Below are 14,821 nucleotides of genomic sequence, written 5' to 3' on the forward strand. Positions count from 1 at the left end.
AACAGCTATTTTTCCCTTTTATATAAAATCACCTGGGCATAGAAGGGATAGAACAGAAAGTTGAGGGCAGCAAAAGTCCCTTGATATAAAAGGGAAAGTTTATCAGATCACAATTATAAGATTTTACAAGAATCCATTAAGCAGGTGAGATTAAATTAAGCTTAAGGTTAAAACTGTGTATGCATGCACACACCTACAGTTTTACCTTTTGTTGCCACTGCTGCCACCCATCCCTTAAAGTAATAATATCTGAGAGTTCCCAATATAAGAGGGGGAAAAAAAGAAGGCAGCATATACATACAGGTTTTCTTTTAACTATGAGGTTCGCAAAAATAAACCCTGGAACTTTACTTCTCATAACTCAATATCCAGACACTGCACATTAAGTTTGTACTACAAACCAAGGAGTACTTAGGACTTGGCTCAACGAATGATATAAGACATTATAAGACAGTCAAAACTGCAATTAACATTTAAAAATTACGACCTTTACAGTGTTTAAAAGTTAAAAACGAATTAACATAAACCAAACAGCTGATTCTTTACTCTCTTCTTTAATCTTTATCTTTGAAAAGAAGGGGGGGCGCAAGGGATGTACCACTGGTTTTGTGAGGAAAAACACTGTATCAGAGTTTTAATAAAATAACTTCGAGACTGTATTCTAGATCAATATGGATATTGAAAACAAGGTTTTCTTCATCTTTCTGCAACTACAAAATAATGATCCAGATCCCATCCCAAATACTATCCTGATAAAAGAAATCTGTCCAGTGAATTATACCAGAGTCCAGCAAACTATACAGTCTATGGCCCTCTTACGTGTTTTTGTAAATAGTTTGTTGGAACACAGCCACACCCATTGTTTGTAAATTGTCTGTGGTTGCTTTTGTGCTGATGGCAAAGTTGAGTATTTCCAACACAGAACGTACGAACCAAAGGCTGAAACATTTACTATCTGGTGCTTTACCAAAAAGTCTGCTGACCCTTGATTTTGATCTTGATCCTTCTCCTATTCCATATACTATCCTAACAAGAAAAATTATGTCCAATGCATTTAAAACCAGGTAACCATAAAGTTGAAAAATTTTTATCACTAAATTTGACATGGTTTAATGATACAATGTTAATATAAACTGGAAAGATTTAATTGGTTAAATTGCCCTTCAATTTACCAAATTCACTACAAATTCTAAAAAATAAACAGCAATAACCAAATGAAGGGAGCTATGAGAACATACACACCATTTAAACAAAAAGAATGAAATACCTTCCCAGCTTCTACTTTATGTTTATGATAATGAGAAATGGATCAAGAGGATTAATATTTAAGAAGTTATTTCACTGAAACTGTACAGCAGAAATGTTGTCTTAAAATTGCATTGTTATCTTAAAAGCTAGCAAGAAAAATTAAAATAACATATGGAAGAATTAAACAGAGAAGGACTCTCTCACTGAGTTCATCCATGCATCTTTCCGCATGTGCTCTGCTTTTCCAAAAAACATTTTACTTTTCTCTTTAAAAAAAAAGAAAGAAAGAAACAGAGAAAAGACTCCAAAATTGATGTGTTTAATGTTATGATAAAGATGTTGTGTCAACTCAGTGAATTAAGAATGGACTATGGAATTGATGGTACTAGGATAATTAACTTTTGAGTAACAAAGTAATAACTCTACCTTAAGTCTTATACTAAAATAAATTCTAAATAAAATAGAAAAATTAAGTGTCAAAAGTAAAAACTAAAGTAGTATAGTGATGTTTAAATAACTATAAACAAAAAAACATTCTCCCATATGGGGTTGGGGGAGCCTTTATGAATAGAACACAGACAGAAACTTAACTGCACTAATCATCAACAGGAGGGTGATAAGAATCTCAGGCAAGAGATTGTTTCATTACACACATCTCTCCCCTCCCTACCAAGTTTATTATACAGCCCTCAAAAGCAATTTAAAAATCAGGAGAAAAAAATACTTGTAACTTAAACAACGAAAGGATTAATATCCTAATTATACAAAGAGCTGTGACCAATCTAAGACTTATACCACAAAAGAAGAGGGACAAAAGAAATAAACCAGCAGGTCATAAAATAAAAAGGACTAACATACATATGACAAAGTGTTCTGTTTCTTGAATAATGAATTTTGAAATAAAATAATGAGAAGACTTTTCTTCACCTATTAAGTTAGTGACAAAAAAGCTGGCAAGGGTGCTGGAAGAGAGACTTTTATCTTGTTGATGGAGGATATTATTTGGCAATATGAAACAAAAGCCTTTAAAAACATGCCAAAAATTTTTAAATCACACAGATACTCTTTGACCCAATAATTTCACTTTCAGGAATTTATCCTAAGGAAATGAGAGGTGTTTATAATAAGATACCTGCACTGAAGAATCACTTACACAATTTTTTAAAACTTTAAAAACCTACACAAATGTCTAAAAGAGCACTGGCTTTTTATATATGTATACACACACATATTCACACAATGGAATACTATACAACCTTTAAATTTGTTTTAGAAGAGTAGTCATAACACAATACTATCATATTTTATTGAAGACTAGAAAGACAAATACTAAAATGTTTATAGAAATGCTCTTTGATTGCAGGAATTACAGAGTTCTATTTTATCTTTGTAGCAAAGGACAACAGCTGGGGATTAGTTTTATAGTTTAAAAAAAAGTAATGGTAGCTGAATAAATGAATGAATGAATGGAATTTTTCTACGTATGGATCTAACTCCCCCTTCCCACTCAAAAAATAAACCTAAGTAAATATAGGAGATATACATACTCACTGTTCTCTTACCTATTATACCAAAGGAGTAAAAGGAAAGTTGTTTTCCTAAGAGGTCCATGCTCTTCTGCAGAGGGGTTTTTGGTGCCTTGACAAATTGGAGAAGAGTGTCACCACAATTACCCAATTACCTAAATTTAGCGAGCTTTACTAGGTGCCAGGGACTCTAAGTGTTTGACACACACATGCTCGTGCTTAACACACCCATGACATACACAACTCTCCCTTGAGGTAAGTTTTAGCTCCTTCACTGAGAAAACTGTGAGGCCTAGACTGTTAAAAACCCATTTATTTGAAAAGGTCCGTGCTCTCTATGCCTCTTTGAGGAAAAATCTATTCTCCCTAGCAGTTTCCCCAGGACTTCATTATCATCAGCTGCCCCTCATTTTTCTACTCTTTCTCCTTACAAAGATGCTTGTAACCCAAGTCTTTTTACCCTGTTGGCTCCCTGATCTCTGGCGATCCCTTCACTCCCAAGCTTGGGACGGTTTTACACACTGCATCACATATGGGAGTCTTAGCAGGCTACCTGAGAAATCCAGATAATTTGAGAAGAAAATGATATTTGTAGAATGCAACTTATTTTTTAAATATAAGAAGATATTTTAAATGAGAGAACTAATCTTCAATATCCTTCAACAAGGGTATCTTCCAAGTTATTTCACTTTGCAATCTTTTTTTCTCCAGATACTTGGAATTATGTAAAGTTGGGAATTTTGGTAGAAGACATGTTCTAAAGTACAAATATACTATTTAGTAATCTTTAAATTTAATATGATAAAGCTAATTTCTAAAAATAATAAGCCTTATAAATAACTGGCTAAACCTTCTTCTCCTATGAACAATGAATAAACATCAGAATATTTCAAATATTAAAGTGTTAATTCAAACCCTTCCAATTACAGGCTTTCCACTTATGATTTTAAGCACAGACAACTGAGTAATATTCTGAATAAAATATTACTTCCAAAATTAACAAAATAATCCTCCAATATTCTCTTTTCCTCTACTTACAATGGAAAATATTTCGGATTTGAAACTCAAACATCATTAACAAACTAAGTTTGTTACTTACTTCCTCTGCCTGCATCATTTTAAAAACCTCTCCAAATTCAGAATTTTCTCCTGTTCCAATGACAATACCCTAAAGGGAAAAACAAGAAAACATATTTACATTCAGACGGAATCAACCTCTCTCAACCAAAGAACAAAACCCCTTCATTCCCTTTCTCCAAAGCCACCCACAGTCAAGATGTCTGACATACGTATCCAAGGTTCCCTCAGCAAATTTACTTTTGATGTTACTACAGATCCTTGAAAACAAACATCTCATTAAACTTATTACTGACTCAATTCTGTGGCCCATTTTTTTGTCTATGTTAATATTTCTGAAATTTGAACCTTTCTTATACTCAGTAGAGACATTTAATGTAGTTTCCCTCTCAAATGCTACTGGATGATGCCTTTTACATTTGTGTAATATTAAAATCCAGGAAATAAAATATTTGAAATCAATCAGTAGGAGAGTGATATGTAGTCTGAATATTATAGCCAGTATCATATCAACTAAATTGAAATTTTATTTAACCAATGGTGAACATATCCACAAGCCAAAAAAAGAGAAAAGAACAGGTACTGAGGACTATGCTTTTACAGGATCCATTACCTGGTAAATGGCAGAACTATGGATGTATTATAACTCAGGGACACGGCTTCTCCTTAGCCTCACAAATATCTGCCAAGGATTAGGTTCAATTCTGCCATTTCTTCGCCATATATTTTTAAAAGCTCCACATAAAACTAGCCAAAAAAGAACTGAGGAAATGGTTGAAAACAAAGGAACTGCTATCTTGAAAACGAGAAAGAAAATTTACCTTTGCTTTGCCACATCTGACCAGTGTTCCCATGAAGGCAATGTTACTTCTTGATGCAAGATCTCCATTAGTGGCAGCCGGCTGAGGAGCTGTCACCTTAGAACAAGGTGTTGTCTCTCCTGTCAAGCTGGACTCATCAATGGAAAGATCCACAGCCTTGGGGAACATAAAGCACTCCAGTAAGTTCAAGTTTGAAGACTCTCTCTGCTAAACTTAACATCTAAGGAGTCTGTAACCATCACTCCTTCCACAAATATCCTCCCTTCTATAAATTAACCGAATCTTTTATCACATCCATTACTTTAAGACAGTAGACTGGAATAGGTACAACCATATTTAAAAACAAAGCTAGGGGGGGCTTCCCTGGTGGCGCAGTGGTTGAGAGTCCGCTTGCCGATGCAGGGGACACGGGTTCGTGCCCCGGTCCGGGAAGATCCCACATGCCGCAGAGCAGCTAGGCCCATGAGCCATGGCCACTGAGCCTGCTGCTCCGCAACGGGAGAGGCCACAGCAGTGAGAGGCCCGCGTACCACAAAAAAAAAAAAAAAAAAAAAAGAAAGAAAAAGAAGCTAGGGACTTCCCTGGTGGCGCAGTGGTTAAGAATCTGTCTGACAATGCAAGGGACATGGGTTCAAGCCCTGGTCCGGGAAGATCTCATATGCCACGGAGCAACTAGGCCAGTGTGCCACAACTACTGAGGCTGTGCTCTAGAGCCCGTGAGCCACAACTACTGAAGCCCATGCGCCTAGAGCCTGTGCTCCGCAACAAGAGAAGCCACCTCAATGAGAAGCCTGTGCACCGCAAGAAGAGTAACCCCTCCCCCTCGCAGCAACTAGAGAAGGCCCGCACACAGCAACGAAGACCCGATGCAGCCAAAAAAAAAAGAAGCTAAATCAACAAAATCTACTACAAAGTAGACAGAACCATGAGACAAAATTAGCCTAAACTTCCAAATACAACTAGGGAAAAGGAGACACTAGCTGAGACAATCTTTATTTAGAGAAAACTCGACTCTCATGAGTTTTCTAAAATTATTTCCTAACTTTGCCATATCCTGAAGTCCTGAAAATGGGTTTGACAGATTTAAACCAACTATAACAGAAGAGAAATACGACTGAAAGATATAAAAGGTACTGAGAAATAAATAATTTCATCATTTTGGGTTTAATTTTCATGAAATTGTTCTTGCTATACATCCCTACATTTATTCTAAATTTATGTCAGCAAGAATCAAAAATGTATATAAATGTTTCCATGCAGATCATGAATATCATATCACCATCCAACTCTGCAATGGGTTTAATACTGAAGGCTGCACTCCTAACACAATTAAGAATTCACCTACCCAAGCATGAAAAAAAAAAATCATCATTTTATATGTGGAAAATACTGCAGATGTGACCTGGCTCTGTTTCTAAGTATGGCCCACAGAACAACAGTTCCAAGGATGTTAATAGGCATTGTGTATAGTGTTATAGATGGATGATCATTGATAAACCGACACACACATATATACACATACATACAACGGAGGAGTACTCTGGTCAAGGAAGTTTTAGAAACACTGTGTTAAGAATTAAACAGCTCCCCCTACCATAGTGCTTCTCAAAACTTACAATGCACCAGCGTGAGGCACCTCAACAGGATTACAGATACAGCAGGGGTTGTGGAAGTGTGGTCTTAGCAGAACCAGCATCACCTCTAACACCTCAGAGCTTGTTAAGAAATTCACTGCCCTACCGCAAACAAGGAGGTGGGGAGAGTGAACCTAACAGACTGCAGTTTACAAGCCCTCCAAGTAATTCTGATGTTGCACTCAGGTTTCAGAATCAACAGAAGAGTGTTTTCCAAACATCTTTGATCCATTTTATTCCAGAAGCTCTAGTTCAAGGATCATTAGGAGGCTCTTTGGGAAACTAGAAACTAGTTCATGATTTTACTCATTTTATAGGTTCATTCACTCATCTAAGCAACATTTACTGACTACCTTAACTATGTACCAGGCACTGGGTTAGATCCTAGAAAGAAAACAAGATAAGAAAATGAACCCAGAGCAGTTTAATGTGCAGTTTCACTGCTATTATAAACTGAGCTGGTGTTCTGAATTGGGCCTCCTGATTGACAATTCCTACTATGTACCAAGTACTCTAAATTTAAATCCTGTTTTTTCTTTTTTGTGGGGTGGGGAAGGGGAATAAATCTCATCTATTTAAATGGTTATTTTGTTATGACCATAAATACCTTAAAAAATCTTACAGAAAATAATTATTAAAAATTGAGTTCATGAATTCTTTCTCCCCATCTACATAATAAAACTTTTGATTTGATCAATGTCATTGATTCATTCACTTAAAAAGTATTTATTAATACTTATAATATGCCAGGTTCTGTACTATATCATACAGAGTGAGAATCAGCAGTAAACAAAGTTTACTGCTGCCCTCAACTTTTATTCTAATGGGAAATTGATTTGAAAAAATAAACAAGAGTGGATAATATAATGCTTGATAGTGAGGAAAAAAACATGGTAAGAATGGAGAGTGACATTTAGATAGAAAGAGAACATCTCTCAAAAGCAGATGACCCTTTTGCAGAGCCCTGACTGGTGTGAGGGCCCCACGGTTGGGCCATAATCAGGGAGGAAGGATTCTAGGCAAAAGGAGCACAAAGTACAAAGCCTGTAGGGGCAGGAACATGCTAGGTGCGTTCCTGTGCTAGGCAGGCATATGACACTGCAAATATAATCAAGTTTATAACATTAGATCATAAAGTTTAAGAATGTTCAGGATAAAAATAAATTATATCATACAACTCCAGAGAGACCAAACTGTGTTAGCATTTCCTGAAAGTTTAATACCATGTAAATGTGATAGATTTTAGTATCAAAATAGGCTTATAAAAAGTATTCCTTAAAACACAGATCTGACAGTCTTTAGAAGTCTTTAGAAGGCTTCCCATTTTATATAATTATGTATGCAAAGATAAGCCAGGTAAATTTGCGTTCATTACTTCACCACAACTACAGATTCAAAAAAAGAACACCTGCCATGTTCAAAAGCAATGAATTTTTTTTATTAAAAGAACACAGTTATTTGACTCTTCTTCCCAAATTAATCTTAGGTCTATATAATTTTTCACACTAACACATTTATTACCAAGTAAGAAAAAAGTTAGATCTTTCTTCAAAGATGATGCTAATACTAAAAGCAGTCAGTTGACACTTCCTTGCTCACTATCTGCTAGGCACCATGCTACACACCTATACTAAGTTATCTACTAACAGCTACTTAGCTACTAGCAACTCCAATGAGGCAAGCACTAGTAGTATTATCCCTATTTTACAGACATACTGAAGGATTAAGTGCCTCACCCAACATCACACAGCTTATAAACTATGGAGACGAAACCCAAACGTTAACAAATTAACTCCTATTCTTCTAAATTACAAAAGTCAACAAATAGTTTATTTTGTTTAGCAAGTTCCTCTTTAATGCTTGTTACAAAAATCAGAACTGCTTGTAATTTTCTAAGCTCTTAGTAAGAAAAACCTGCTAATATTTAAAAACAAATACTTGTATACAAGCTATAGAACTCCTTTCTCTGTGAGAAAGTTGAAATTTATGTTTTCCCACTGAAGAATTTTTACTTCAAATGTAAATCTTAAACAAGGATAAATACTAACATTAGGTGGTTGTCAAGGAATACAAATATAATCTGACTTTTTAAAAAGAGGGGGGAAGCATGGCTTTTATTGACTCTGTCAGGGACCCAGCTCTTCACTGTCAGCCTCAGCAGGGCAACAACCATTTAAGAGTAAGAATTTTTGTTCAAATCAGGTTTTTCTACAGAAAACAGGCATGTAATTTTTTGTACAATAACAATCAGCCCTGTGTTAGTATACAAACTAATGTGGAAGGAAAGGAAGCTTTGTTTGGGTCCTTATCTTTTTTTCCTATATAATTATAAATCTGTTAAAATTAACAACACATTATTAATGAAATTTGTCTAAATCATACATTGTAGCATAGCTCTCAACTGTCCCTTGAACAAGACTATTTTCTAAGTGACAAGTTAGTTTCTCCTAATGGTGACTGCAAGTTTTCGCAGGAAGCAGTTTTGAGAGAGTAAGGGGAAGGAAGTCATTTCTAGGAAGGGTGGTACCTTAATAAAGTAGGCAAGCCTAATTATTACACTTTAACAAGTCACAATTTAATTCACCTGAGAAGAAAGACATTCGAGTCATTTATCCATTCCATTCATGAGAGAAAGGTTAGGATAAAATTAAGTCAAAGAATCAGCCAGCTCCATGCCTTCCATCCAAGTTTAAACATAAAACCTTCAGAAAAGCTGTTAATAAGGAAACTGATTATGTTTCTCTTCATTCTTCCTCAGGCACAATGGTGGAGGTGTAAATAATACACAACACAGTTCAAAAAGCAGAATGTAAATAAGAATCAAGATGCATACATAATCCCACAATCTGAATATTTAACACCTACAGAATTTAAATGGTTGAAAATAACTCACAGGATTATTCCTATAAAACATTAGGCAGAAATAAGGTAAATGCCAAAGTCACAAAGGTTTCCTGGAAAGCAGAAAGTGACTGCTTAAAAAAATTACAGTTAATATGGTACAATTGGTAACTACAAATAAGTTCATAAACTAAAGAACATCTTAGTATCCTGTATGCTGCTAGGTTAATCACCTCTAGTCCAGAATTAAAAGCAAATCAGAAATGGATTTCTTTCCCCAGAAATGAATCTTCCAAAATATTCATCTGCAACTGCCTGATCATGATAAAATTTCTTACTTATGCTCTCAAAAATTAAGATTCCTCTTACTGTTTATTCAAATGAAGGAAAATATAATTAAAAATTCTTCATGAGCTCTAGCTTATTAATCAAAGGCCAACTGACCAAGTGTTACATGAAATCAATTTTATCCCATGGTAAATGCTTGCAAACTTGACTTAAGAGTATGGATTCAGGGACTTCCCTGGTGGTGCAGGGGTTAAGAATCCGCCTGCCAATGCAGGGGACACAGATTCGACCCCTGGTCCAAGAAGATCCCACATGCTGCGGAGCAACTAAGCCCATGTGCCACAACTACTGAGCCTGCACTCTAGAGCTGCCCCCGAGCCACAACTACTGAGCCCGTGTGCCACAACTACTGAAGCCCGCACGCCTAGAGCCCATGCTCCACAAGAGAAGCCACTGCAATGAGAAGCCCGTGCACCGCAACAAAGAGTAGCCCCCCGCCCACCGCAACTAGAGAAAGCCCACGTGCAGCAACACAAAGTGTACATTCAGTGCTTCTTACTTAAAAAAAAAAAAAAGTACAGATTGAACTTGATCAAGTTGTCAATAATTTAAAGGCAAATATTTAAATTTGGTTAACAATGATTTATAGGATATTTCAGTAAGACTATTAAAAGGAACAAAATTTCAAAAGGGGACCTATTTTTGCAACAGTCCTTTCCTACTAATGTAAAATGATACTCTTAAAACAAAGACACTAAGTCTCACTTCTAACCCACCCATATTGTCTTTTTAAATTCTAGTGACTGAGGAAAAAAAGAGTTCTTTCTCATCAGCATTTTAAAATGAATAGCATTGCTCAGCTCACAATAGTTTTTAACCACTGAACTATAAAAATCAGACAACAAAACACTAAGCAGAGCTCCATTTATACAATCTTAGAGAACCAGCACTCCTATTGCTCTAAGTATGGAATGGTTTTCTCAGCTGTATGATACTATTAAAGAAAAATACATCTTTTCCAAAGTCAAACACAAGTGATTATATCAAATAGCCTTTAGTGAATATGAATGTTTCCACATCCCACAAATACAACATACACCTTTTCCAACATTCTAGTCAATTTCTTTCAACAGCTAATTTAAAATCTCTACTTCCTAAGATGTTTGTAAATTGCTTTTTTACAAGTATGTATATGTTTAATAATTCAGAAATTTAAAAGTGAAGTTTCAGTGATAAATCACAATAAGGAGGGAGCAACATACTGTAAATCAATTTATCAAATTTACCTGCCAAAAAAATACACTGAAGTCAATATAAAAACTTACAACTCAGGAGTAACATCACAGAAAATAGTGGAGCACGGCACTCAAACAACTGGTCCCTCCACTAAAAACTCATAAGCTGGCAAAAACTAACAGAATAAACTCTGGAATAAAAAAGCAAACAGAGAAATGCTTGAGAAGAAAAAGGCATTTTTATTTGCCTGTCTGCTACGCCCCATTCCCAAGAGAAGCAACAATAGCTGTGGGGATGGAAGCTTCTGTTCCTGGACCCTGCTCCTAAAATACTATAGTTGTGTGTTTTGACCTCTCTGGCAGTTCTCTGAAGGACTGGTGCAGAGGCTGACCTTTAATTCACATCCTGACTCCAGCTAGAGTAGCTTTCCAGGTATCTGCCAAAAGATTAAAGACATATACTAGCAGGCAAAGCACAGAACAGGGCAAGCAGCAGACACAACCAAAAGACTGAAAAGGAAGAGACTAAGGTGGAAGTTCTTTGAAGAAATAATGGCTTGGAAGGGCTACCACATATACCAGGGAAGACAAAGTGTAAAATGCATACCAATTTAAGCATTATAAGAGTCCTAGAAGAAAAAAAACTAGAAATGGGCAGAAAGAATATCTGAAGAAATATTGGATGAAAACTTCCCAAATTTAATGAAAGACAGGAATCTATACATCAAAGAAGACAAATACACTCCAAACAGGATAAACTCATAAACGTCTACACTGAGAGATATTATAACCAAACTGCTGAAAGACAAAGACAGAATCTTGAAAACAGCAAGAGCAAAGCAACTTATCATGTACAAGGGATTCTCAATAAGATTAGCATCCCATTTCTTATCAGAAACCATGGCAGCTAGAAGCAGTAGAATAACATATTTAAAGTGCTTAAAAAAAAATCAAAGAGAATTCTATATCCAGCAAAACTATCTTTCAAAAATGAAAAATTAAGACATTCCCATTTAAACAAAAATTGGGTTTGAAAAAAAAAGTGGCAACTGTACCCTGTGTGTAGATTTTGAAGACAGTTTCAAAGAATGATATGGGCTAATAACACTAACACATGAGCCACAAAAGAAAGTATCAACAGAATTAATCATTCAGTACTCCAAGTGAAGGAAAATCTTGGTACATTTCAGGCAATATTTTGTGTTTAGTTAAAAACTTGTAGCTAAGAGGTAAAATATTTTCAACAGCCAAAAGAAATCCTCTTTTCCTCTGACTCTTACATTGTTTTCTCTTACAAAGAATTCTTTGTTCAAATTTTGATATAGACTTTACCTGGAACATTATGGAAAATATGTTATGTTTCCAAAAAGGCAAAATGTACTGTTATGTAGGTATGTATAGTCTATAAGATTGCTTCATCTAAAGTCACTGTCTGACCAATCCCTTGGCTGCCCCCAATTAACTAGCCAGAGGTCTCTCTTCTGAACTACTACTAAAAAATTAAAATAAAAATCCTAAGGGAAAAAACTGGAGAACATGCCCATAGCTCAATTCCTCTAAGTTTTACTATCCCAGCTCCACAAATAATTCTAAGGTTCCTATGCTGGTAAGCTTACTGCCACCAACACATATTCGCTAATTCCTTGGCCATGGAAAACTGACTCAGGCAAGAAAACCAAATACAGAAATCCTTAAGTTATCAATATTAATCTTCTTTAAAAAGGGTTTTACAAAAGATAGGCTCAGCCTGCTATGGACTGAATTCTGTCCCCCCAAAATTCATGCTGAAGCCCTAAACTCCAATGTAATGTGATGATAACTGGAGATAGGGTCTTGGGAGGTAATCAGAGTTAAAGAAGGCAATGTGGATGAGGCCCACATAATGGGATCAGTGGCTTTGTAAGAGGAAAAGGGATCACTCTCTCTACCATATGAAGACATAGCAAAAAGACTGCAAGACAAAAGAGCACCCTCACCAACAACCCAATTCTGCCAGACCCTGACTGTGGACTTCCCAGCACCCAGAACCATAAGATATAAACATCTATTGTTTAAGCCACCCAGTCTATTGTATTTTATTACAGCAGCCTGAATTGACTTAAGACACAGCCAGAAAATACCAGATAAAAGTTATATAGCAGTGAGTCACTGAACTTGCTGACAAGATGCTACTACAGGCCCACGCAAGAATTACAGCCAAAGTCTGAACCACTGAAATTATGACAGGAACCCTAGAGTTGCAGCAATGACAATGCTGAAGTGACAACCTTGGCCACGGGCCATGTCCACACGAAAAGAACTATACTGCAAAAGTCCTACGCTTACTTTTTCCAAAGTGAAATCCATGTGCTTTATCTGTGAAAAATTAATAATAGCCCAAGGATAACTGAGGAGTCTTCTGTTTCCTTTATACTCTAACAAAGAGTTTGTTTCATGTAGGAACATCAAATAACCAGCTAGCCTTACATAATCATTCACCACAACCAAATTCAGCAAACAACACTCCAATAAGCCAATTTAATTACAAAAAGTTAGTAACCTGTGTCCAAAAGAGAATTTCACCTTATCAGCTTTCTTATGTCTTCGGTCAGTACATTTAAATCTAGAAGCGGCAGGAAAGGCTCAATTCTTTTAGGAATGTTGTCTCAATCTACTATCAAAGTAGTTGCAAAAACATGCCTCTGGTACCAGGTAGGGGAGAGAAGTGACAGAAGAAATTAAAGATGTTCAACTATATATGTAAAGTGGATTAACTGGAACAAAATCAACCTAAGCACAGCACTGCCAAATAAAACGTGCTGATGAAGTGTCTGAAAAGTTAACAAGTAGGGGGAAAACAATCAAAACTAATCAATTACTCCACAAAGCATATACTTCTAATTTTTACATCATCAAGCTTTAAAATGTCAAAAATCCCTCTTATTAAACTCACAGTAAGTCTTCGATATATATTTGCTGAATGGATAAAATATGTACTAATCCATATTCTGACAAGTATTTTTCTATATGAGAAATTAATTTCAATTATCTGAGATAATTCTCAATTAACCCTTGTTTAAATGAAACCCTTAAATACTTTACTAAGTCAAATGGTGTTTTAAAGCTTCTGTGTCGTTATACTGCTCAAATTGTTCAAACAATGGGAAAATCATCTTCTAACTATCCCACTGAGGAGGTCTGCTTCTGAATTAGAAGAGAAGCACTCCATAATAAATGGTGACAAAAACTTCATGGATTCAAGTTAGGGTTCTTTGGGGGAGGGGAAGATGATTTATATCAAGTGACAGGCCTACTACATCTCTAAGGAAGAATAATTCAAGGTCTTATCATTAACCAAATATTAGGGATAGGAGGAAGGGACAAGAAGTGAGTAAAAAAGATACAAAAAGACCTACTAAGGGGAGAAAGAAGGTAATAAAGTAAAATTAACATTCCCAATACTTGCTGTATTGTGTTATTTGCACTCAACAATTAAAGCAATCTGATATCTTTCTAAGGATAAATTTTAAGTATTTGGAAGAAAGACCTTTCTTTATTTCAAGATTAAATGAAGCTTGTACTTATAACTCCAAATGTTCTTCAGGCTTTCCATAACCTCCACATGAGAATGCTCATGTTTTGGGACACACTAGGTATTCAAAGAATGTCAGCTCTGTACATGTCAATTCCAATAACAGATGAGACTGGCATTCTCATGGGCTATGAGGGCTTCTTATACTAGGTGCCTTACTCCATCCCTTCAACATATTCTACACACGGTGGCAGGATTAAACGTAACATCATTGCCAGCTAGGTATAACCTTCAAAGCTAAATCCCAACCAATAAAATCTGCAGTGGAGCTTCATATCCAAGGCCCCCTGATTCTACCATATGTTTTCTATCTTTAACATACTGCAGCTCTAATCACATACCAGAACACTCACAGGGATCTACATACAGCTGCTGCTGCATCTTTGTTCAGTACTACCCTTCGTTTATGACCACCAGAGCAATGTTGTCTGAGGCATGCTCATTTCACTCAAATCAGAAGTAACCTCTCCCTTCTTTAAATTTTCTACTCCATTCTTTGTAGTTCTCGTTCACTTACGCAGTTCTATCTTATCTTATGGTGATTTGTGTATACCAACAGTCTGCTCTCTGAGGGCAAGAG

At 35.9% G+C, this 14,821-nt stretch overlaps 1 protein-coding gene across 2 annotated transcripts in view; it reads right to left on the bottom strand.

Moving 5' to 3' along the window:
* The window catches only part of ATP2C1 (ATPase secretory pathway Ca2+ transporting 1), a 118,181-nt gene that overhangs the window by 38,792 nt on the left and 64,568 nt on the right, over positions 1–14,821 (bottom strand). For both annotated transcript variants that reach the window (XM_060298613.2, XM_060298615.1), the window contains 3 exons: positions 4,673–4,828; positions 3,874–3,942; positions 2,811–2,886 (listed from right to left, as the gene is read on the bottom strand). In XM_060298613.2, coding sequence (XP_060154596.1) covers positions 2,811–2,886; positions 3,874–3,942; positions 4,673–4,828 — 301 coding nt within the window. The remainder of the gene's footprint in view (positions 1–2,810; positions 2,887–3,873; positions 3,943–4,672; positions 4,829–14,821) is intronic.

This window comes from Globicephala melas, chromosome 4, assembly GCF_963455315.2.
Source record: "Globicephala melas chromosome 4, mGloMel1.2, whole genome shotgun sequence".
NCBI lineage: Eukaryota > Metazoa > Chordata > Mammalia > Artiodactyla > Delphinidae > Globicephala > Globicephala melas.